The 25,680-nt window shown below is 38.9% G+C and overlaps 2 protein-coding genes across 5 annotated transcripts in view; both read right to left on the bottom strand.

Annotated features, from left to right (window-relative positions):
- Nucleotides 1-11,671, bottom strand: part of LOC127164380 (membrane-spanning 4-domains subfamily A member 8) — a 416,186-nt gene extending 404,515 nt beyond the window's left edge. For all 3 annotated transcript variants that reach the window (XM_051108308.1, XM_051108307.1, XM_051108306.1), the window contains exons 1-2: nt 11,575-11,671; nt 6,668-6,878 (exon numbers count right to left, since the gene is read on the bottom strand). In XM_051108308.1, coding sequence (XP_050964265.1) covers nt 6,668-6,853 — 186 coding nt within the window. In that variant the 5' untranslated portion in view covers nt 6,854-6,878; nt 11,575-11,671. The remainder of the gene's footprint in view (nt 1-6,667; nt 6,879-11,574) is intronic.
- A 7,760-nt stretch (nt 11,672-19,431) lies between these two features.
- Nucleotides 19,432-25,423, bottom strand: LOC127164626 (gastrula zinc finger protein XlCGF57.1). 2 transcript variants are annotated; one of them, XM_051108653.1, is made up of 3 exons: nt 25,375-25,423; nt 24,641-24,797; nt 19,432-23,308 (listed from the first exon to the last, which is right to left on the bottom strand). In XM_051108653.1, the coding sequence occupies exons 2-3, from the start codon at nt 24,723-24,725 to the stop codon at nt 22,197-22,199; spliced, it is 1,197 nt and encodes a 398-aa protein (XP_050964610.1). In that variant the 5' UTR covers nt 24,726-24,797; nt 25,375-25,423; the 3' UTR covers nt 19,432-22,196. The 2 variants fall into 2 exon arrangements, with proteins under 2 accessions (XP_050964610.1, XP_050964609.1); XM_051108652.1 differs by lacking the exon at nt 25,375-25,423 and having other exon boundaries at nt 24,641-25,335.
- Between the last annotated feature and the right edge of the window lie 257 nt (nt 25,424-25,680).

The raw sequence follows: 25,680 nt of genomic DNA, 5'->3' as shown, positions 1-25,680 counted from the left end.
TGAGAGACAAAAAAGAATGTAGAAAGTGTGAGAACGACAAGAGAGTCTTTCATATAGTGGAACAATATACAGTAGGGATGAGCGAGTACAGCATTATCTGTATCTGTATCTGTTAACCATATGAATTATCTGTATCTGTATCTGTACTCGGAGTGGGCGGGGCCTAACCCGGAAGTGGGTGGGATTTAACCTGGAAGTGGGTCATGTTGTCTTGAAATGGGCGGGGCTTTAACCGGTATGTTATTTTAAGCATGCAATTGATATGGGTTGATCAGAAATTGTTATATTTATTGCTGATTAGAAAACTATTTACATGACAGCATCAGCATTGAGCTTCAGATCAGTGGTTTTGATCATGATAACAAACGAACTATATACAGAACAAGTTTTGCAACAATGAATACAACACATGCGGTTGCAATTATGAAGTAAAATGTAATGAACAAGAGTTTTCATTTCAACATAACTTTCTTTTTTTAACCTTGAGCAGTGTGATTTTTTATTTATTTATTTATTTATTTATGAAATACAGAATAAATATGTTATGTAGCCTAATTTGCACGCATTGGGGAGTCGCGCTCTAAACGCGGGGTATTAAAATTGCTTTTGAAGGCGCGTGCGCGTTTTACTTTCGGTTCCCTTTCGAGGAACTCGAACTGCGTCCTCTAGGGGGCGCTAGGGGGAACGCCGTCAGCGTGACCCGTGTCTGAAGTATATATACAAAACAACAACAAAGTTGGCCGGCGACAGCCTATGACGTCACTGCCGGCGCGACTCGTCGCTGCCGGCGCGTCACTACCGGTGCGACCACAGTATAAAAGGACACCGGTAGAGCAGGACGGCCTCTTCTTCGTCTTCATTGACTCTTTGTCTGGAGTGTGTAGCAAAACGGTAAGAGACCCCTTTTCTTTGGGAAAATATGGCTAGCACTAGTAAGGCGTTTAGAAAGTGCGTGGATCCGTGTCCTCGTTATTTGACACCCGATGACACGCACGATCTTTGCGTCTTTTGTTTGGGCGAGGAGCATGCACGCGACGTCCTCGAGGGGGCAGTCTGCGTGCACTGTGAGCTTTTTCCCATGAGAAAGCTCCGTTCTCGTCTGTCTCTCTTCTCGAGGGAAGAGGGACAGCCACCTGTTCCCCGTGGCTCAGGACCCTCCGCTGCTGAGGCACGGAGAAAAATGAGCTCGTGGGGATCCCAGGTGGACCTCGCTGATGAGCTAAAAAAGGGACTTTCCCTTTCACGCGCGTCAGTCGCGGGCGAGGACGAGCTGCTGGCTGACGATGATGTTGTTTCTCTTACATCATCCGATCCAGCAGCTAGTGCTCTGTTGGGTCCTTCCCAAGAAGAGCAGGAGATGTTGGAAGATGAGGAAGCTGAGGCTGAACCCTTTCTAATCTCCTGCCCTGCATACGAGGAGCTGTTGGAGGTTATGGATCGCGCCACGGTAAGGCTTGACTTGCCGTGGAAGCGAGCCAGAGAGGTGGCGCCTCGGGGTCGTCTCGATGAGCGCTATCTTTCTGATCATAACCTCCCGGCCCAGGTGAGTCTTCCATTCCTTCCCGATCTGCATACGGAGATCGGGAAGGTATGGAAGAGGCCGTTTTCCTCACGCATCCATAATTTTCCGCACTCTAATTATGCGAATATTGAGGGGATGCGTGAGCACGGCTATCAGAGGATGCCACCTGTAGAAGAGACGCTGGCCAGCTATCTCTCTGTAGGTAAGGCATCTTCCCTGAAGACTCCCTCCCTGCCATCCATTCCCCTTCAAGTAACATCTCGTTTGAATGGCAGGGCGTATGCAGCAGCAGGTCAGGCTGTGGGTGCGTTGCACACTATGGCGGTGCTTCAAGCCTACCAGGCTGACTTGCTGAAAGATCTGGATAAGGGTCAGGGTCTTTCCCCGGACGAGGTTGCTGAGCTGCGCCGCACCACGGATCTCGCTCTCCGTGCCACCAAGCAGGCCGCCACTGCCATGGGCAGGTCTATGGGGGCCATGGTGGTTACGGAGAGACATCTGTGGGTGAACTTGGCTGACCTCGGGAAGAAAGAGAGGGGCTTTCTTCTCGACGCACCAGTCTCGCCTTCCGAACTTTTTGGTACCTCCGTTGAGACGGTGGTTGAGAAGTTCAGGGAGGCGAGGGCGCGCTCAGCGGCCTTCAAAACCTTCATTCCACGAAGGTCCAGATCTGAGCCCGAACAGTATGGGGGTCCTGGCCCGTCTCGTTCTGAGGGACGAAGACAGGCCCAGAAGACTAGTGTGGCCACTCGCGCCCCTCCCCCACCTGCGGGTGGTTCCGGGAGGAAGCGTGGGTCTAGAGGAGGTAGACAGGACCTGAGGGAAGTGATCCAGACGAGACAGCGTGCTCGCCGGGGTCAGAGTAGAAGATAGCTTCTGCTTATCTTCCTTTGGGGGCTCCTGTCTCCCTCCTCTTAATTCCCCCTTCATATTAGTCTCTCCACCTGACTGAGGTTTGGTGGTACTTTTCCTGCGCACCCCTGCCGGACCTATGATGTTTTAGGTTGGCTTTTTTGTTAAAAAGCAACCTTTACTGATGGTCTGGCTCGGCCTTTCGGCCTCCTCTCACAGTTTGATCGAAACGGGAACCATGGATGGGTGAGTTCGATCCATTTTTCATGTCTAACTATGAATCATATTTCTAGCTCAGTGGTCGCTCCCCTTTTTAGGGTTTCTAATAAGCGATCTCTTTGAGGTAATCAGGTGAGTGCTGTCTTCCCCTACGAAAAATGAAAGCAGGGTAGACAGCCCATTTTTTATGATTTGCTGTACTCCCCTATAACCTGGTCTCTTCTTAATCTCCCCCGACAGGTCATAGTAATGGTCTAGATGGTTTCTCAGAAGGATTTTCTGAGTCTTCTGGAGTTATGCGCAGGAACCATGGTGGGGTGAGTACGACTCATGTTTAATGTGTCTACCATGCTGTATACAATTGGGTCCTGTTTTTGTGCCTTCCTTGGTAGGTCCTCTTCGAGCACCCCCCTCTGATCTTCAATCATGGTTATGGGCTGCTTGCCTGGGTCTGCCTCCCGTTTTCGAATAGGAAGCTTTCAGGTTCCCTTTACAGCACTGAGAAAAACTAGGACTTCGGTCCTACGTCTGGGTAAGCTCTTCAGAATCTCTTTTCACAGGGAGCTCCTGGACATTTTGGATAGACACATTGACCACCGGGTTGAGACCCTCTGTCTTCATCCTGCCCTGAGGGGCTTCGGTTGCGGGGTTTCCGCCCTTCACACAGACCTCCTACCTATGCCATCTGGTGATCTAGCGGTCGCCCCTCCGAGGAGTGGGCTTGGTCACGCTATTTCACTGTTTCTCAAGTCAGAGCTGTTTCTGTGGAAACCCTCTGAGTGCTCCGAGGAGCCTTCAGCTAAGCATTCTTGGCCCTTGGTCCCAAGGCTCTGCGGGTCTTGGTAGAGCAGGGCCCGTGCTTTCCATCGAGGAGGTAAGCATAGGTCTGTGTGGGGTGAGAAGGGCTTATGCCCCTTGAGAGGTTACCCACAGAACAGCCTGAGGGCTGGGGATGTGACTGCTTTCTGTGCAGTCTTGTAGAGGTGGCTCCCCGTCATTTCTGATCCCCGTATCTCTTCCTGGGAGTGTGCGACGATGCTCCCCTTTCTGCGGAAAGGGTTTTTGCTAGAGTTCGTCTTCCTTGGAGAGATCAGGTGTCCCTCCCGTGTCTCGGGAGTGGAACCCGGTCTCGATACACTACCTTTCCTTGGTACGTATATCAGCTTCAGGGCAGTATTATTAGACAGTTAGCTGCGGCTACTGCATAGGGTGCTCCCCTCCCATCGAGGGTTTACCTGAGCACTGCCCCATTGGGCAACTGAGGTTCGCCCTTACTGCCTTCCCCAGGCCAAAGGGAACTTTCGCGGGTCAGATCTCATCCAAGGCTTCTGTACAGGGCACGGTGATGCTCCCCTTTCTACGGAAAGGGTCTCTGAGCTCGTCCCCCTGGGGGGATCAGTGGCTCCTCCTGTCCATGGGAGTAGAAGCCTGTCGCGATACACTGCCTTATCCTGTGTGGCTAAGTGTATCGGCTCTTGGCAGTTTTAGTGGATAGATAGCCGCGGCCTCTATCTGCTTGGCATCTTTGTGCTCCCCTCTCCTTGAGGGTTTTGCTTTGAGCTTTGCCTAATTGGGCGGCTAGATGCGCCCCTACTGCCTTCCCCTTAGAGCCTTGTTAAGCCGGCAGTGCTCCCCTCACCCTGAGGGTCTTCTTATTCCACCGTTTCTCAACGGTACGTCTAAAAATAGGCCCACACGTTTGTGGGCACTTTCTCAAATCCATGTATATGGTAAGTGCACACGTTAACCTTTGGGCACTTTTCTAAAATCCACGCTGTGGTATGGAAGGCACCGGTGTTCTGCGTCCATTCTAAAATCCTTTATGGTAGGGATTCACGCGCTATTGCCCGTACCCTTTCTCGAGGTGGTCTAAAACCCGGTCGTCTCGGGTCCATCTCCAGAGCTTCTGCCAGGCTAAAAGAACGGTTTTTACGCGCCCTAGTTCCGGTGCGCATTTTATGCTCGCTCAACCGGGTTGAGCAGGGAGTTACCACTTGCGTTCTGTGTACGACTTCTGAGGGAGTCGTGCAGGGCTGCAGTAGCCCCTGTGTGACAGGCCAACCTGGGTATCCTAGGCTTCTGGCCGTATCCCCTTAAAGGAATACTTTGTTTCCAAGCTTGGGCTCTACCCGGGCCGATATCTGCCCTACAGGTAAGTTGGGTATGCAGCCTAAGCTCTGGCCGTAGGGGATATGTCACTGACAGCCATCACTTTATCCTAGGGGCGACTCCCTTAAGGCCTAGGGAGTTGGTACTTAGTGCCTGTCTCTCCGGAAGTCAGGCACTCCCCTCAGCATGGCAGCGTGGGTATAACCGTTCCCCCTAGCGCCCCCTAGAGGACGCAGTTCGAGTTCCTCGAAAGGGAACGTCTCAGGTTACGTATGTAACCTTGGTTCCCTGAGAAGGGAACGAGACACTGCGTCCTCTAGGCTCGGGGCCATGCTTCAGGATGTGAGCTTCAGACGAAGAAGCGGCCGTCCTGCTCTACCGGTGTCCTTTTATACTGTGGTCGCACCGGTAGTGACGCGCCGGCAGCGACGAGTCGCGCCGGCAGTGACGTCATAGGCTGTCGCCGGCCAACTTTGTTGTTGTTTTGTATATATACTTCAGACACGGGTCACGCTGACGGCGTTCCCCCTAGCGCCCCCTAGAGGACGCAGTTCGAGTTCCCTTCTCAGGGAACCAAGGTTACATACGTAACCTGAGACGTTTTGTTTGAACGATCGCGCGAACTCTGGGCGGTGCTGAACGGGATTTTGAAAAGTGCCCAGTGGAAATTCGCCCCGGTACATCGTATGCTATATTAAAGGTCTTTTTAAAACACCATTTTAATGTATTAAGTCATATTAAGCGTTTTAAAATGCCCCGGCATCTGGAGATTCCGCCGGAAGTGCCGCTGCTTCCTTTTACACTGAAATGCCTTCCGTTTACACTGAAATGCCTTCCGTTTGCACTGAAAAGTTCACGCACATCCACATATGAAATCACTTGCATATATGTATATACACAACTCAAGCATGCGTCTTACCTGAAATGTATTTTGTATGTTTGCGTGAGTGTTTTATGGGTGTATATGCGCGCAACGAGTTTATATGTATGTGCGAGTGTTTTTAGGTGTATATGCATGGATCAAGTTTATATGTATATGCGAGTATGTACAGGTGTGTCTGCATGCAGCGAGTTTATATGTATATGTGCGTGTTGTTGTAGGTGTATATGCATGGATCAAGTTTATATGTATAAGCGAGTGTTTTTTAGCGTATGCATGCGTTAAGTTTATATGTATATACAAGTTATTCACAAGTGTATATGTATTCATTACTAATAAAAGATGTATTGGTATGGATTTCATATTAGTGTGCACGTGTATTTCATATGTATATTTTGAACATCCACCAGTATACATGTATATGCAAGTAATTTCTAGGTGTATATGCACGTGTTTTATGTATGTATTGATAAGCGAAGTTTGATTTAAATCCTACGTGGCGCCTCATAGGACACAGCAACACAATAAATCTGTATGTGTGTAGGGGAGGGGCGCTGTGACTAGCCTATCACAGAACGCAGACACAGTAAACTACCCAATGAGAATTTTTATTCAATCCGAGCACAGATATTGACTCGTATTACTCGTATGATACTCGTACTCGGCAAAAGTGCTTTATCCGTGCCGGATACTCGTTTCAGCCGAGTATCCGGCTCAACTCTAATATACAGTATACATTTATGTCAGCTGTAGTTATCGACTTATGATTGTAAGATCATAAAATCTTCAAGTGTGAAACCAATTTGAATGAATGCCATTGTATTTGCATTTTCATTGTATTTCCTAAAACATTGTTCTCTGTGACTGATATGCTGTAAAGTTTACCATTTTACTCTGTAAATGATAAACCAGATTTTATATTGGTGTCTTTCCTGCACCGTCAACAAGGCAGCAAGTCATATTCTTCAGAAATGCTTTGTTAGTGTGTGTACTGCTCGTTTAAAATCTATTTAAGTACTTTTCTCACCTCACACTGCCATGCCAAAATAAAACACAATTATTTGTCTTAATGAAACATTTCTCACCCCAAGGGCTTTCGGTTGGCCTTTCAGAAATGCCTTAAGTCCATGAAGAGGTGAACCACCCACCACCTGTTGTACATAAACAGGCACAGGAGCATTTGCCACCGTCGTAACAGGTGTTGTTTGTGTTGGTGGTTGAAACTGGATGATGAGCGTTGAAGAGTTCATGGGTATGACTGTGCTGGACATCCTGGTTTCTGAATCTCAAACTGACCTGTACAAAATCATAGTAAATCAAAATATGTAAACGATGTGATTATGAAATAGGTCTGAATGCTATGTAACAAACAGCTCATGTTAAAACTGATCTACGTCATGTACATTAAGGAATTTAGCAGATGCTCTTTTCCAAAGACATCTACAAATGCGACCTACCTGCCATTATAGATACACTTATTACCAAATATAAACCTAAGACAAGAACAAGTGTTGTTTGGAGTTTAGGACAACTTTGATGAAAGGTTTTGATTGACTTCAAATGTTGACTACTATATATTCAAATAGCTACATCAAGGAAATTCAATAACATTTAGAGGAGTTTGCAATTTTTTTGAAAATGGTCATAGTTCCTGCAGATTTTGTGTGTAAACATGTTGTATGATGACACTGTTTCCAATAACCAGTTCCATTTATTAACACTGCCTGTATGCTGTGTAAAAGAACCTGGACGAGAAGCAAGATAAAATGAGTGAAGGAGACACTGAATAAAAATGCAAATTTACTTTCTGACAGTAGGTGGCGCTTTTGGAACAGCAGTAATACAGCAGTCTGCACTACTTTCTGTTTTAACACAGGAAGTCAAACAGTATTTACATGTTTTGTAGGTATATAATGATTTAAGTCATGATTCCATACGATTCATGTTATTGACATTATACAAAATAACAATGAAATGCTGTCTTTTTATTTTAAATAAATATTTTTTTTAAGTTGACAACTTTTCTGAGTTTATTCATTCAACTCAACTTTAAGTTTTCACCATCTTAACTACTTTGTACAGTAAGTTCACTTAACTAGAGTATTTGCACTTTCAACTTAAAGAAATGTGTTGAATCAATTCAATAATGATATCACATTCTCAACAACACTTGTCGCGAGAACTCGTGAATACCAAGGTAGACAGAAGACGTTCGTCAGCCATCTTGGTGAGCTTCTCAACAAAGTTTGGAAATGTTTTCAATTAACAAATTTGGTAAGTAAATACACCTTCCATGTATTTGATTAAAGTAAATTTTCACCTTTATGCAATTGCAATGTCATTTTATTTGACAGATGTTTTTTTATTATTTATTTGAAATTGACATTTTCTGTCATTTCTATGTTTAGTTTGTGTTTATTTTACAGGTGAAAAGTTGTTTCTGCATTTTTTACAGTTCCAATGCATCAGTGGCATGACTTTTTTTAATACTGAGGAACTGAAGTGTAATTTTATAAGGGAAAAAGTTATTTCACATATATCCACATTTTTTTCTTTTAACATGGTAATCCACTTTTAGTGCATGACTTGTTTTAAACACTAGAGGCCATATCATACACTTTTTAATGAGAGCTGATTTTTTGGTTTCACTTTCGCTTTCAAAAACAATCACATTCAGCAAGAAGGGGAGAGGATGGAAAGGGGGTGCACAGTAACTCATTTGAGGGGGCTCATGAAAAAGTGGATTCGGACACACCCTAATGCACCTGCGCCATTGCAACTGAAATGACATTTAGACAGATTTCTGGAATCACTGTAAGATGAAGTGAATAAAACTTAACTAAGTCAAAGCAAAAAGATATCTAAGAAATTTGTTGAGTGAAAATAAAAAATAAAAGATATATCTTCATAATCTTGCTTTGCCTGTGCTCTTTCCTTTTATAGTTAAAGGCAACCAATGCATTTTAGTTTTTGATTGAAATCAGTTTTTAAATCAGACTGTACAATTTCAGTATTTGAAGCAAGAGTTTAGCTTTGTTATGCTACATAAAACATATGAATGAAACAAAAACAGCAAACAGGCTGAATGACTATATAAATTCACTCCCTAAAAGCAGGTGGCGCTTTTAAAACAGCAGTGATATAGCGTTTTCTTTGGTTACTGCTGTAAACAAAGTGGTCATTGTTAAATAACAAGCAAACAAAACTTGCTAGCTAGCATTGGTGAAATGGTCAGGGGAATCATTCTGCCTCCACCTAAGCTCTGCTGACAAATATTCTATATTTAAAATTATTCTTGTTATATTGTAAAATAAATGAAATAATTAAATAACAGTCAGAATCAAAAAAAAATTGACTGCACCAATAGCCTTCATTGTGCTGCAGGCGACCGGAGTTCGTATGCCGGCTTGTGGAACCTTTTCCGATCCCACCCGCTTCTCTCCCACTTTGCTTGCTGTCAAAACTACACTGTCCTATCTAAATAAAGGCATAAAAATGCCAAAAATACATTTTTAAAAAGAATTAATATTTTTAAATGGAACAGTTTTTTTTTTACCTTTAGAAAAGTTTGCATATGTGTTTTTATGTTTTGTCACATACTTGATACATCAGGCTTTTAAGAGTCTTTAAAAAATTAGTGTATCAAAAATTATACAGTAGGCTTTATAGTGTTAAGAGGAAAACTTAGTTTTTGTCATCAAAAAAATGATACAGATAAAAGGCAATTTTAAATCACATCCGTGCACTATTCATATCTGCACATCAAATCATAGGACAACAGTGTTTTGTAGGGATGTTTTGAAAGGTCATCCTCAAAAAAGTTTACATTAGAGCTGCACGATTTTGTAAAAGGTCATTCAAACACCCACACAAACTTATTCCAAAACCGATTTAGTTATGATACGACTGTTTTGATCAGTGGAGTGTGATAAAATGAATCAGTAAATTTGCAGAAAAAACACAAACAGTCTTTTCAACCCATTATCGCATTATTTCTATGTTACAGACATTCAAATAATAGAAACAAAGTTTATAAGTTATTATCAGTGTAGTGTTTTGTTAAAGGGTCATTCCTGTTATACAGTGACTTTTCTGTCTCTATGATTTACTGATTTTCATATTTTCTCTAAAATGAGTCACATTTATAAGAAATGGCTTTATATATACGTAGGTCTTCATTATCACTGAAACAGAGATAATACAAAAATAATAAAACTAATATTTTCTATTTTACACAACTTTTTATTGATGTATGCATTCAATTTTAGCATGTCCTCAGTGCAAAGTAATCAACTTCCATAAGTAATATATAACCCTTGAATTAATAAGAACCTCAAAATAATTTTTAGTTATAGACTACGCTAAACTGCATCCAATCATACATATAAAATTGTTTTGTCGGGTATCCTTGTAAGTGCAGGCTTAAATTGAGTTAAATAATGTTTTAAATTCTTAAATGAACGGCTACAGAGCACTTGAAATATAGTGCACAGAAATTTTATTGTGCTTTATAATGTGTTTGTGGCTTTTGTGGAACTTAACAATAACACAGAATATATACACACAATATCTGATTTGGATCGGTCTCGTCTGACTGATACCCCGATCTGACAGAAAATGCCAGTGTCGGATTGATACTGATACTGAATATCAGATTGGTGCACCTCTATTGGTAAGTTCCCTTAGATAGTTTAGATCTTTTAAAATTATTAATTATTTAATTATTATTTAATTTATAATAATAACAACTGTAATTCAAACTACAATATACAATTGTATTACATGTTTGTCTAATCATTCAATTTTATGCAAAGATGTGCAAGTTTTTTTGTTTCATTCTATTTTTAAAAAAATATTTTTTGTTATGGTCCCAATTTACCTGAACATTTTAGAAAATTGGGGACAGTAGCTAAAGTAGAACATCCTATAAAGTAAAAAATAATACATTGCTTAATGTGAGAAATTGTTTTGTTTTACATAAAATGGTCACAAACTGTAGGCAGAAGACAGGGTAAGAAAAAATAATAATAGAAATTTGTAAATATTAAGTTTTTCTGCATAAATGTATTTTAATGAATTGTAAACAAATCATTTGTAATGTCTGTGCTCTCTAATTTTCAGTTATTTCAAAGAATTATTTTGCCACTTGTCATCATGATTGTTTGTGATGAGGAACTACATAGCTATTTTTGTGCACTGTTTTGAAACAATATTATATAGGTGCATTTCTGCACATTACAGATAACAAACCCTGCAGGACAATGACGGAAAGTTCATCCAGTGTTAGAACCTGTTAACACTGGTGTTCAGCCTGTTAGTCTGGTCATTTTAAATAATTTGACAGCAATGTTAAATATTTGACATACTTTTGTCTTATTTTGTTAGAATGCTAAAAACATGAAAAACACATACCATTTTTTTCCAAACAATTATTAAGCCAAAATGTTACTGGATACCAGGATTTACCCATAAATCACACAACCATGTGGTTCTTGAGTTTAGAAAAGTTATAAAAATGCTAAAACTGTAAAACCGTTTGTGCTACAAAACATTGTTTACACAATTATATAAATTAAACAATGTAAATAAATAATATGGAAAGACATTGACCGCGTACGGGAAAAATAAATTAGTGTCCCAGCTCGTTGAGCTTCCCGGAATCCGTCCCCGCTCTCTTTCTCCCGCTTTAAGTACTGATGTAAATATCAAATAAATAATAGGCCTAATTGTTTGTGAACATAAACTTTATCTACTCTCACTACTAAGCAGAGGAAAACTGAAAATGTTGACTTAGACGTGAGTCATAATGGCTTCGAATTCGCATAAATGTATGCAATAAATACATTTAATGATAACCGTTAACTATTCATGAGTCCTCGAGTAAACACTCGAAGTAATCTCGATTTAATTACCAAACACACGCACACATACATTTAATACTGTGACATTTATATAACTGCATCATATTATAAGACGAACATACTGGACTTACCGATAAATAAGAAGTTGAAAGCTTTTGTTTACTGCGATCTTGTCAGATGACGAACTCGTAATTTTAGTTTCGATTTACCTGCGAGCCAGCTGTAAACGCTCAAATGACAAGCGACATCCCGACTTTGATTGGTCCATCTTGACACTAAACGGTTGTGATTGGTTGTCCTGACACCAAACGGCTGTGATTGGTTGATCCTGACACCAAACGGCTGTGATTGGTTGATCCTGACACCAAACGGCTGTGATTGGTTCATCCTGACACCAAACGGCTGTGATTGGTTGATCCTGACACCAAACGGTTGTGATTGGTTGATCCTGACACCAAACGGCTGTGATTGGTTGATCCTGACACCAAACGGCTGTGATTGGTTCATCCTGACACCAAACGGCTGTGATTGGTGTACGGGTGAGCGCGCCGCTCGACCTTCTGAAGACTGACATTACACGTAATAAATTCCGAGTGATTCCTGGAAATAAGTGACTGGATTACGGTCAAATATAAAGCTGTGCAGGAGGAAATATAACGTTTACTACTCTTGTACGTGACCTAAACAACAAAACTGCAGTTATTATCTAATCAAGTGATTTCAGTCTAAGCTTTCATGTCTCTCTCTTTTTTTTTTTAATAGAACAAAACATTGGAGGTAATGTACAGTGGAAGAAATGCGTCTACTGAAAGCATCGCACACAATTGCAGTACCACAACCCTTGCGCAAAGAACACATTTTCTTATATATTAGCAGTCAATATATTAAATTGTTTAATGTATATAAAAAATATACTGAATGACATATATTGTGTTAATGTTGCAATATATTGAATAACACATAAGGAATTGATGCTTTTCATATACTGATAAATGTGACAATATATTTGCTTATTGTAACATACATATTCAATAAAATTCTTCATCATATAGATATACACACATGTGATAAAATGTGGTTTATACTTGTATAATAATACATTTCTCATATACATTTGCAATAATACATATATACACGTAGCTTATGGGTTAGAGAGTCAGACTTGTAACCCAAAGGTCGCAGGTTTGAGTCTTTGTGCCAGCACGGTTGTCTTTCCTTTCCTTTCCTTACGTTACATAACCTACATAATGATCAATACATATATACAGTACATGCATAATAATCTCAAATAGGCTGCGTAAATCTAATAGCTTTTTTTTTTTTTTTTTTTATAAGGAAACACTGTCCACTTTTGTTAATATTCATATTTGTTTGCATTCACTGTATTGTGGAAGAGTGTCTGCAGGCTGGTGATGAATGGAAAAGCTGCTGGCCACAGGTATCTGCAAGGGGGAAAAACACTATATGATCAGCTTTCGCGCTTACTGATTGTTTTTTTTGTTTTGTTTTGTTTTTTGTTTTTTTTTTTGTATAGATAATATTATGTAACAATAATTGAGCTCATTATTGAGTGTGTTACACAATTCCAGTATATGAATACTCAACATTAAATCCAAATCATGCTTTTTTCGGGGGTACCATTTTACTCAGTCTAATTAAACTGGGGTTCAGGCTTTTCTTACCTTTGCAGTTATAAGATCATGGAATTGAATCGGCCTGAAATCAAAGAGCTGTGGAGGTACCTTTGGGGAAAAAAATTGCACATGCCTTAATCTTCTTACTTTGAGAAAATAATTTGCACAAAAACTGGCAGACAGCTTCAGTTTTAGCTGGTAATTGTTCTGTTCTTGAAGCAGTTAAACATGGAGTTATGCTATTAGTAGAGACACAGCTGCGGGTCAAGCTCAGGCCTTAAAATGAAGTATAACCTAATAATCGTGACCAAATCTAGTCTAGGAAATTTGTCCACCCTTTTATGTGACATTTTTGCAATGCAATGTGTAACAGAGTGGAAGTTTTAAGCTGATGAATCCCATCATTAGCTAAGATAGAACAACATGCTAGCAGATGATTAAGATTTAAGAAGAATTTTAAGAGAGTTTCCAAAAGAAGATTTTCACTGACGCAAGCTGATAGTAAATTTGGCCCTTTTGTTAGTAAAACTGGACTGAGGGTACAATTAACGTATAACGCCAATGACTTTTTGCATGGTAAACCATCTATAAACTGCTTCTGAAATGCCAGATAAAAACACTGGATGGATGAGTGCAGAATAAGGCTTGTGTACTGACCACACAGTGATCGTACAGTAATTTCTAAATAAATGTGAATATAAAAATTGATGACTTATCATAATGTTCTGCGGTAATGTACTGAAAAGAGAGAGAAAGACAAAAATTAAGGCTTGTGTTGGAATATGTAAATTGTATTGTAAAAGACAGAATAATTATTTGTATAATAGTTTCTTACGATGAGAGATCCCCAGTAGGGAATAATCCCATAGATAAAAACAGGATCTCCATAAACAGTAGACACAATGCCAATCAGGAGAGTCAACACACCGATCATTATCTGGACCATCTGTGAGAGACAAAAAAAGTGGAACAATATGAAATATACAATACTGTATAGATTCATGGCAGCTGTAGTTATGGTCTTATGATTGTACTAGAAAAATATCCTGCAGGTGTGGAACTATTATTGTATTTGCGGATGTGCAAGATTGGTTTATTACTTAACATTTTTTGTTTGCAACTCCTAAAACATTATTCTCTGTGACTGATACACTGTAAATGATAAAGCTTATCCTATTCTGGTCTCTTTCCTACACTGTCACCATAACAATAAGTCACATTCTTTAATAAAACTTGTGTATGCTTTGTTAATGTGTAGCACTCTTTATAATTTATTCATGTGCATTTCTTACCTCACAGTGACATGCACAAATAATAATGAAAAAAAAATTGTTTTTACAAGACATTTCTCACCCCAAGGGCTTTCAGTTGGACTTTCAGAAATGCCTGAAGTTCCATGAAGAGGTGAACCTGGTTGAAACTGCATGAAAAGCGTTGAAGAGTTCACAGGAATAACAGTGTGGATCATTCTGGTGTCTGAATCTCAAAGTGACCTGTAAAAAATCATAGTAAATCAAAACATGTGAACAATATCATTTAAGTTTAAGGCATTTAGCAGATGCTCATTACCAAAGACATCTTACCTACCTGTTACCAGATACCTACCTATCAGATGCGGTGTATAATATGCTGAACTTTTATCTGAATATTGACATTTTCTGTTATATGGTATAAGAAGTGATTTAAGAAATTCAGGTAAGTCCTCCTGCTCTTTTATGATCTGCCTGAGTGATAGAATACAGCAAACTGGTACTTTTTGACAATTTTGGTATTGTAAACTCCATATGTAGATGATTCTTTAAAGGAGAACTCCACTTCCAGAATAACAATTTACAAATAATTTATTCACCCCCAGACCTCGGTGTTGATTGGGCTATGTGATGTGTCTGGAGTTGCTGAGTGTGACTTTGATGGGAAGTGAAGGTTGGATGTATTGCATTGATGAAATCCTGGATGGTGTGGTTGCTGACTGCTTGTGAATGGTTGGGTTGTAGTGTGACCTTGTTGCATGTTACGTTCTTCTGCTTCTCGTTCTGACATGTAAGTCAGAATATAAACCTGTCTGGTTCTGGGGACATAGTCATGCAAGTTTAGGTACTAAACTAAGGGTGAAACAGTACATTCTGTCTTCTTGTTTTGGAACATATGGAATATATGGTGCATGTATTTAATTAACATTATTCAAAACATATTTCACAACAACAATATAATATACAAACCTACTGTTCTGCATATGGAGAAGCAGAAAGGACAGGCTTCCACCAGCAGAGCCACTAGAAAGATTTTTGTTTCCCGTTTCTTGCAAAGGCATCCCTTTGGACCCTCCACCTCCTTTTCCACTAACGCCCCCAAAAAAAAAACAAAAAAAACAAAACAAAAAAAAACGGAATAACTACATATTTTTGTCTGTTCTTGTCAGATTCCTAGGAACTGGGGAAAGGTTCTCAAGCCTTGTCCTACAATATCATCTTGAGACAAGCACTGTTGCTGGGAGTGTGCATACGCCTTACAGGACAATTGAGAGCCAAATGATGGCAACACAGTTAACAAAACCAACAGATGACATGTGGAGAGTCATGTGGACATTCATCTCATGGGAGATGATATAAGCTGTCTCGAGCCAGGATGGTAGTTGAATGTGCCTTTGGCATTCTTTCAGCAAGTTAGAAAGTACTCCAAAAAATGCAGATTATGCAGTAAAGGCAACATACATCATGCATAATTGCCTTAAGACCAAACTCACATATCAGCATCAAATCAAATAATGTTATGGAAAAAATTTTTCCTTTTTTGTTTGATTAACAAAGATCTATAACAAAGTTTATTTGCTGTTTAGTGGTTTCAACCAATTTAGACTAGGTAGGTAGGTGGAGTCATCAGGATCTGTTAGGAAACTCCAACAGAGGACGCTTTGGTGCTCTTACCACAGCAGTAACATCAGCGTACGGTGCTTTGTCAGTCTCGTCCGCTTGCTTGTATCTTTGTTGTGATAAACAGTAAAGCATGTTCAGGTGCCAGCAAAGCAACTTAAACAGTGTAAAGAAATACTCTTTGAGAGAAGCAGTCAATCAGCAGAAGTTGAAAGCAGTGTATAAGTGTAATTAGTTCTTGTCTCATTAGTTTTTAGCGTAGTTGTCATGCTGGGAAATGCTTGTTTTGTCTACTGTGTTGAAGTAGCATTTGGTCTTGTGCTTGTCAGTTTTGTACCCTTGCTTGGCATTTTGCTGTTATAAATAGTTAAGTGTGTTCAGCTCAATTACAATTCAATTGTGTGCGATTATCTACCTGACCAGCATATGCTGTTTTTTTTCAACAGGGCTGGCTTTGGAGGAGTTGTAATTTTCCAAAACCTAACCCAAACCCTATCTTAAAGGACAGCTTTCCCTCAAAAAGACAACCACCCAACTCAAATAGAAATCAAAAACTCAAATCAAAAACGGATTTAGCTTCCTAATCCCTCCAGGGGAAAACGGTTTTGGTTCCAGCTATTTTCAAGTTTTCAAATGACGTTCAGCAGCTTCAGATTCGGTTGAGTTTGCTCTGAATTGCTGTGTCTTCTTCTCTTGAATTGCATCCAGGAGGGCTAAATTTCAGTCTTGGCTACAGCACCACACAGGCCAAACTGCATTATTGCAGGCTCTTGCTTTAGGTCATATTAGATCAAATGACTACTCGACAACAAAAATGTCAAACTTATTTCAGACTTACTTGTTACCTCACTTCAACAAAGAGTCCTGGCAAAATTCACCAGCCAACATAGGCTCAAACCCCAGCTTATCTCCAGAGATTTGCATCACCTTTTCTAAATGATCTCTGAGTTATTGTGAACCTGGCTGTTTCTTCTTTTACAGTCAGTCCTTTCCATATCGATAGACAGGACCATGCTTCTGCAATGTTGTTATACTCATCCAACAACACTATAGTTGTAAACTTCTGGATATCTTGCTCAATTCTTCCAAACACTCTGTCATTGGGAAGGAAACTGGCCTTGTTTAGGAAAGCAGTGATGTTGAGCTGAGGGTACAGCTGAGAATGCAGGGCAAACAACATCGACAGAAGATTTATGTTTTTATTCTGGCCGTATCAAGAGTCGGAGAACATGCGGAGGCTCTGGCACAGATCAACTCTAGCCACTGTGGTGAAGTAGTGTTGTAAATCAATGGTTCTCAATCCTGGTCCTGGGGGCCCCCTGCTCTACTTTTGCATGTCTCCCTTATTTAACACACCTGGCTGAGAATCATTCGTGATCCAGCTTCACTTACAGCAGAAGTGAGTATAAGGTTTTTTTATGAATCCTTCCGATTGCCTTTCCTAATAACATACTAGTTAGCAAGTTTAGCGGCTAAAGTAAACAGGCCCGTCACTCCACAGAGAGAAGAGAGGGCTGCAGTGGCGCCTCCAGAAATTTTTCATAGGGGTGGCCAGATGGGGCCACTTAAAATCTTGGGGTGGCACACCAAAACTATAAACCATAATTTCAGAATTTTATTCTACTGTTGTAGTAAACCGGCCTGTAGAAAACTATCAGAAAGACTTAAGGAAACTCCTACTGATATACTTTGGTTTATTGTGTTATATTTAATGTTACTAATGATATAATGTGCATAGACTAATAACAGTACAGTTAACATTTTGAGTTGCACAACAATTCTTTTTATTTTGCAATTATATTTGGCATAAGGTGTACATTTATTGCAAACAAAACAGTTACTGGGGAAAAGCAGATACTGGCAGATACAAATAAAAGCAAGGACAGAAACATAAAATAAGAAGAGATGTCTGTGGACTTTCTCTTCATTGTCTGAAAATTGACATAACATATACATGCACCAGCTAACGACGTTAGCTAGGTAACTCTTGTCAAAACGTGTCAAAAACACATCAAAAAGCTGCTGTAACAGTATACTGTAACCATTTGGAATTTAAAAAGCACATGTCACGACACATAATTCCCCTTCTTCTTTTACTAAAGAATATTTTTGACTTATTTACTTACCGGTAGTCTTCTTTGTCTTCTTTCTTAACTTCTTTTGAAATTGTTGACCGACGGGCACGCGCTGAGCTGTTGCTGTCTGAGCGCGCAACAGTGGCATGGACGGAGGGGCGGGGCGGGGGAGAGGGCTGGCTACTGTGTGCGATCGAAGGTCTAGAGCGGCTTGCCTGCCTGGCTGTGCATTAGGGATGATGCATAACTGATGCTACTAAAATTTATACTGGCCAGTGGGGTGGCCAGGAGTCGGCCAGGGGTGGCCACGGCCACCCCTGGCCACCCCCTGGTGGCGCCATTGGAGGGCTGGGGCGAGCAGAGCTCATTAACATTTAACCTCGAACAGAAGAGGATAAATTTTGCAGAGCTGATTTTGGCAAGGTAAAAAGGGTGTTGTTATACACAACCATTGAGAATTTTAACCGAACTATATTATAGACTTTTCATTAAGAATCATATCAGCTTGTGGAAAATGGGCATCTGATGACCCCTTTAATGAAAAAGTGTTCAGTAATGTAATTCAAGCACCACAATATGAGAGTAATGTAATCTGATTACTTTTGGACTCATTCAAGGTCATATATGCAAATATAGTCAAATAAAAGCAATATATCATCAATATCATCATCAAATGCCATGTAGTTGTAACTATGCTGTAAATGCTCTGCTCATATGAAACAGAACAAAACAAATGTTTCCACAACAGGAGAATACAACAATTCAGAATACATATTTGCATTTTTTCCCCTCAAGCAAATATAATGAAATCAATCAAATAAAATCAGTACCAGTAAAATGTCAACTGCAAAAAAAGAAGCATGTAGATGTATTTACAGAGTTTTTAATGATGCTAAAATGTATCATATCAGTGGAAAATTACAGTTGCATGAATGTTACAAGCTTATTGTTTTAAATATTTTTTTGATATACAAAGAATATGAAATGGGAAAAACACAATGATAGGGTAACTTTTATATAATGAAGTAGGTGGAGGTGGCAGCAGAGTGAGTCATTGTACATTTGGTTCTGACCAAAAACATATTTTGTAAGTCACATTAGTGGACTTTCTTGATTTCCTGGCTATACCAAACACAGCATTGACAATTTTAAGCAAAAGGTGCACAATCCTTAGTGCCTTTGTCATGAAGGAACATGGTAAAAAATTTACAGTATTTACAATGAAATCAAAGGACAACACACTTCAAAATCAAAAGACTGATAAAAAGAAAAGGACAGAACTATAGCATCTCAACACTCTTTTGCTCTTGAGAGTCTGTGGAGTATTGATAGGGCACCAGGCATAAGGTGAAAAATCAGCATGTGTACGTCCAAATGAGTGGGGCCAACTGAGATGCCCCCACCCCCTTTAAACACCAAATCTATGTCTTCAGAGATAATACTGTCATGTCAACACGGGTGACAAAAAAGGGGCCATAAATCCAAAAAAGAAACTCATACAGATTTGAAACTTGAAGAGGAACTATTTTTGGGTGAACTAACCCTTTAAGGGTGTGTCATGTTTGGTTAGATTAAAACGAACTCTGGTGCGATTGTTAGTGCAGTCCATTTGAGTAAATGTGAACGCAGCCATCTGAACCGTGGTTCGCACCAAGCAAGCAGACCTAAACCGCTAAAAAGATGGGTCTCGGTCCACTTCCAATCAAACTCTGGTGTGGTTCAAATGAAATATGAATGCAACACAAGCCAAATTCTTCAAAACAAACCAAAAACAGAATGTAATGACAAGATGCAATGCTATGCAACATGATTTGATGACGCGTAACAAGCAGCGTATTCAAAACAAAATGAGAAGAGGGCAAACGTGGAGCAACGAGGAGGTTATGAGCTCACAGGTGATTTAAAATAAAATCATATGAGTGTGCTTAGTCCAGCAGATGAGATTAGGTGTATTCGACTTAATACAGCACCTTTTGTTTGGTCCTTGAGTTCCATCACGAAATATACATCATACTACCCGATAAGGTTGTGAACGTATCACTGTGTCATTAGGTTCGGTAACTTCAGTTCACTGTCAGAAATGGCAGTGTGAATGCTAAGCAGACCAGGAACAAATGTATTGTTTTTCTTTTTTAATAAGGACCAAACCAAGAGAACCGAGCTACCAGTGTGAATGCATCCTATAATAAATAAATAGGGCTGGGCGATATGGCCAAAGAATAATTACAATTATTTTTTTTCATATCAGTCGATATCGATAATTATGACGATAAATGTTTTTTTTTTTTTTTTCAAAATTTAAAGGCAGATTTTTGCTATAATGTGAAAGTTGTCAAAAACCCGATGGTTAAATGTGGCTTTAAAATATTATTTATAGGGATGTGACGAGATCTTGTGGCGATATCCTCATAAAACATTTTGCAGTGTTTACATTAGAGCTGCTCCATTAATCATTAAATTATCGAGATCTCAACTCAAACACCCACGCAATCTTATTCCTGAATGATAACGAGTTATCTATGTTTGTTAGGACCGTTTCACATCGCGAGTGTCAGTGGAGCGCGAGAAGCACGTTTTGTGGCTGCACATGTTTATGAATCAGAGGATCGGGGTACATGTGAATGCAGAAAGAGCAACACAAACAGTCTTTTCAACCACATTATAATCATTATTCAGTGTTACAAACATTTAAATAATAGATGTACTGGGATAAAAGTTTATAGTTTGGGTATAAACACATTGTCTACAGTAGCGATCAAAACTAAAGTATCTTAACACTTGTATGTATTGTAACGCTTATCCTCTTCCACCAATAGGTGGCGACAACTGCCCGTTTAAAAAAAAGAACGTCATTTAATCATTCATTCAGGAGATTTCAATAGTCTAAGGTGTCTTACCCTGTGTCCCAATGTGCATTCTATCCACCATATCTGCCCTAAGTAGTATTGAAAATGACTACTATTACATAGAATTTAGGATGGATAGTATGCACATTGGGATGCAGGCTTATTGAAGTAAGGCACTGACTTTGTTTTGATTTTGTTTAAATGAATATATGTTTTTAAAAGACTTAAGTAGTGAACAGTTTGTCAGAACCACTAGTAAATTACGTTATTTTGTTTATTTTTCTAATCTTTCTTCTCCAGAATCGTGAGAGAATCATCGTCTCCAATTTATTTAAAACAACTGGGATTCTCAGTTGATCCAGTATCGTGAAGCTCTTGTTTAAATGTTGTTTATTACTGCATATAATTAAAGTGGAAGTTTATTTTCATAATTCTTCACACTTTTCCAGTCATATTTTCTTAACAAAATAAATATCCTAACTGAAAAAAAATATTCCTTTATTTTGCATGTTTTAATGTTTAATGTTGTTCTATATTGTTTCAAACCAAGAAACATTTGTTACCTGATAATATTAATAATAATATAATATATTTTTTTAGATTTATGTTCATTAGCAAAATCAGTAACATCTGTAAAAACTGTAGCAACCTCATTTTTATATGGTGAAATTTAATTATTCTCTTTGAATTTTTTTTATTAACCATTGCATAGTATCATCTATAGAACATGATAATAACAGTAATAATAATAATAATAATAAATACATTTAGTATAAATGCATAAACGCTAATCACAAAAATACTGCAATTATATTCCATTACTCCTCTATCAATACATAATAAAATTCGGTACAAATATACCCACATTTCTGACACAATACCACTGTGCAGTGAGTGTTACTGCAGTGAATCTATGGTAAATGATGGTGATTTGTAGATTGAAAAGCCTTCTGACTGTATCATTGCGCACAGTGTTTCTCCTGTTTGTCAGCACTGTTTCATCTGGCTGTAAACAGAGTCGTGTGTTTTTCACTGAATTCAAGCGATTCACATTGGTGCTGTTTAGAGACCCGGACTCCTCAGTGAGTGAACGCATCTGCTCTACGTAAGTTCGCACTGTGCCACCATTTGAACTTTGATCAGAACAGATAAACAGTTCAAGTGGCGCGCTTTGACTAGTGCGCTTTTGTTCTGCCTATAAATATTATATCGAACATTTATCGAACTCTTGTTAACGTTTATCAAGGAAATGAATATCACACAGCAATCATCATTATCGATTTATCGCCCGGCCCTATAAATAAATGGCTTCTCTTTAGTGTGACGCCTCATGTTTTCTTCAGATCTGAAAGTCTTTCCTCAGGGACGCATGTGAAAGGCGTCTCTTCACTGTGAATTCTCATGTGAATTTCAAGGTTTGCTTTGTCTGAAAAAGTTTTTCCACAATGACGGCACAAGAAAGGATTATGTCCAGCGTGAGTTGTTATGTGATTCTTGTACTGTTTCCTGTCTGTGAAACTCATTCCACATTCATGACAAATAAAACCGTTCTCTCTCGAGTGAATCCTCATGTGGGCTTTGAGGTTTCCATTTTGAGTGAAGCTCCTTCCACACTGTGGGCAGGTAAAAAGTTTCTCACCAGTGTGAATTCTCATGTGGACTTTAAGGTTTCCTTGCTGATCGAAACTCTTTCCACACTGAGGGCATATGAACGGCTTTTCTCCAGTGTGAATTCTCATGTGGACTTCAAGGTTTCCTTTTCGAGTAAAACTCTTTCCGCATTGTTGGCAGGTGAAGTGGCTCTCTCCAGTATGAATCCTCAGGTGGACTTTGAGATCTCCTTGTTGATAAAAACTCTTTCCACACTGATCACATATGTGAGGCTTTTCTCCTATGTGAATTTTTATGTGGGCATTAAGAGCTTGTTTATGTGTAAAACTCTTTTCACACTGAGGACATGTATACGGCTGCTCTCCAGTGTGAATTCTCATGTGGCCTTTAAGGCTTCCTTTTCGAATGAAACTGTTTCCACACTCTTGGCAGGTGAACGGTTTCTCTCCGGTGTGAATTCTAATGTGCCTTTCAAGGATTCCTTTTTGAGTGAAACTTACTCCACATTGAGGGCATGTGTATGGTTTCTCTCCGGTGTGAGTTCTCATGTGGTCTTTAAGGGTTCCCTTTTTAATGAAACTTTTTCCACATTGTTGGCAGGTGTAAGGCTTTTCTCCAGTGTGAATTCTATTATGAACTTCTAGGTTTCTTTTTTCGCTGAAAATCTTTCCACATTGTTGGCAGGTGAAATTATTTATAGCTCCTGTCTTTTTAGCTCTTTTTCGTGAAGAAGTCTTTCTAGTCTGTGGACAACTTGGATGTTTCTCATACTGATCTTTGTCTTCAGTTTCATTCCGTTCTTGACTCTCCTCTTTACTTGACATCAAGTCTAAAGCAAAAACAGACCAATTTAAGTCAACCTCCTTTTAATAGCATAAAAGCAACAGGCATTAATACATTTAGACATGAAAACAGAGGTGCACATAAGTGGTACACCAGTCCACATTTGCAAATGTGTAAATGGGTTTAGAGTGTGCAATTGGTTACTGACAGCTGTTAATTCACAATTACCATTTAAGATTGACAAACTGTAATACTGTATAAGATTTCTATTCAAACTGGAAGCAAACATCTAGCCTATTTCAAAACACAATGCAAAAATTTGACATTTCATTCGCTGATGATATTCATCAATCGGAAGTGCCAAAATAAAAGCATGTTAATTTAGGTGATTTGAAATTCATATAAAAATAAATATCACTTTATTTTTTAATGTTTACTATAAAATAATTGCATTTTTATTTAATATTTACAAGCATTGTATTTTTATAATTTTTAATCATATATAAATAAAATCATTTTGTATATTAATAACATACACACTGTATTATTTTGTTAGCACAGAGCTCAACATTCTCTTGGAAAAACTAAGAATTATTTGTGGACATAAATTAGTTCATGTCTCTTATATACCTGATCGCTTTTTGTTTTAAAATAATGAAGAGACAACTTATCACACATTATTTTTGAGTGACAACTCATCACACACAAGTATGGAGTGCCACAGGGCTCGGTATAAGGCCCATCACACAAGTATGGAGTGCCACAGGGCTTTTTATGCTTGTAAATTTGTGGGTCCAATTTGCTAAGCGATAGTTCACTGGGTGGCTTTATAGTCATATTAAGATGAAAATTTTATTATGATCAAAAATGAAAAATATCACATCTTTAGAAAGTGGAAAACCCTTATATGGAGATGGTTTGGGTGTTTTATGCAAATGACGAACCTTAGACACAGGCTCACTCATTTAGATCCACTAAGATTAAAAAGAAGTTAAGTAATTTGTGTCTGCGTTTACATTTGGTGTGAATTACAGTGACATTTTTCATGGAAAGGTCTATGCTGTGCATACAAATATGAAACACAACTGCTAGTGACTGAGACCCAATATCATTAACAAAGAATCTGTTGCTGTCAAAACAACAGCCAGGATATATAATGATATTTTCACATTTGTATAACAGCCTTATTTCCCCTTAGAAATGTTGCAGGATCAACAAATCAGCTCTAGCTGTGTTAAAATAAAGTGACTAAAGTGCTTAATAGACATACCAGTTCCTTTAAAATATAAATTAAGTGTTCAAACATACACATAAATAAACTAGTCCTTCCAATAAATGTACAGGATCAAATACATTAGTTTTGAGAATGAAAACCAACCTGTTCGTTCCTCAGTATCTTCATGTTGGACTCTGAATGCTTCTTCAATCCTCATGTCTTCACTTTCCTCTTTAATAAATGCCATCTTTATAATAGTCTGTCACATAGATCTCCTTTGCTTCAGCAATGTGTGTTCGGACACATTGTCCTGTTTAAGCTAAGAATGATTAACATATAGAAAAATAAATCCAAACTAAATCTCTGAGTGTGTCTCATTCAGCTCCCTAGTTCAGTACTACTACTACTACTACTACTAATGAACAAATTAATAAATTAGACTCTTACCATTTAGTTTTTAATAATATTAAGTATTAATGATTAGTATACTATATTACAGAGTTGTTATTAATACACGTTTGCGTTTATTTGATCATTTAACACTGTTTTGAGCAGCCAGTGCCGTCAGTTTGCGGTGATTCGAGCGATTCGAAACACTGAATCATTTTGTGAAGCAATTGATTCATTTGACTCGGAGTTTTAAAAAGCGGTTTCTCCATCACTACTTGCCCGTGACCAAATTCACCACATAGGAAGCGAAATGAGACGCACTTTTTTCTGTGACTAATGTGTTTATGCGCTTTATTCGCACAAAATAATGTTTTTTTAATGTTAGATCAACTATTGCAATGTTTCACTGAATAAAGACGATTTCGTGTTTCATCGCCTGTAGAAACTGTAAATAGACTAAGCGCGTTGTATCGATTTATACGCTGAAAATGATTAAAAACACAAACCGCTCTTCACCCGAACCACAACAGATGCAAGAGCACGGCGCAGCCTTATGACGTCATGTTACTGGATCAACATAAAAGTCCTTTTCACACGCGTCTGTGTCTACAATCCGAAAAATAATATATATTTATATATATTACATACAAATAATAAAACATATATAGTTATATATATGATAAATATATATTTAAATACATGATGTATAAATGTTATATTATATATATAGAAACACATGATTTGAGAAAATACATATTTAAATACATGATGTCTGAAATACGAGATTCTGTCTAAAAGGCAAATCAGTCGTG

This window comes from Labeo rohita, chromosome 4 (assembly GCF_022985175.1).
Source record: "Labeo rohita strain BAU-BD-2019 chromosome 4, IGBB_LRoh.1.0, whole genome shotgun sequence".
In the NCBI taxonomy this organism is placed as follows: Eukaryota; Metazoa; Chordata; class Actinopteri; order Cypriniformes; family Cyprinidae; genus Labeo; species Labeo rohita.
Note: the sequence above shows the minus strand (reverse complement) of the source record. Positions and strands in the feature narration are given on the sequence as shown.

Coding starts and splice junctions, on each gene's coding strand:
- LOC127164626 (XM_051108653.1), bottom strand. CDS start 24,725: ATGGCATTTATTAAAGAGGAAAGTGAAGACATGAGGATTGAAGAAGCA. Junction 23,309..24,640: donor AGATACTGAGGAACGAACAG/GTTGGTTTTCAT, acceptor TTTTTGCTTTAG/ACTTGATGTCAAGTAAAGAG.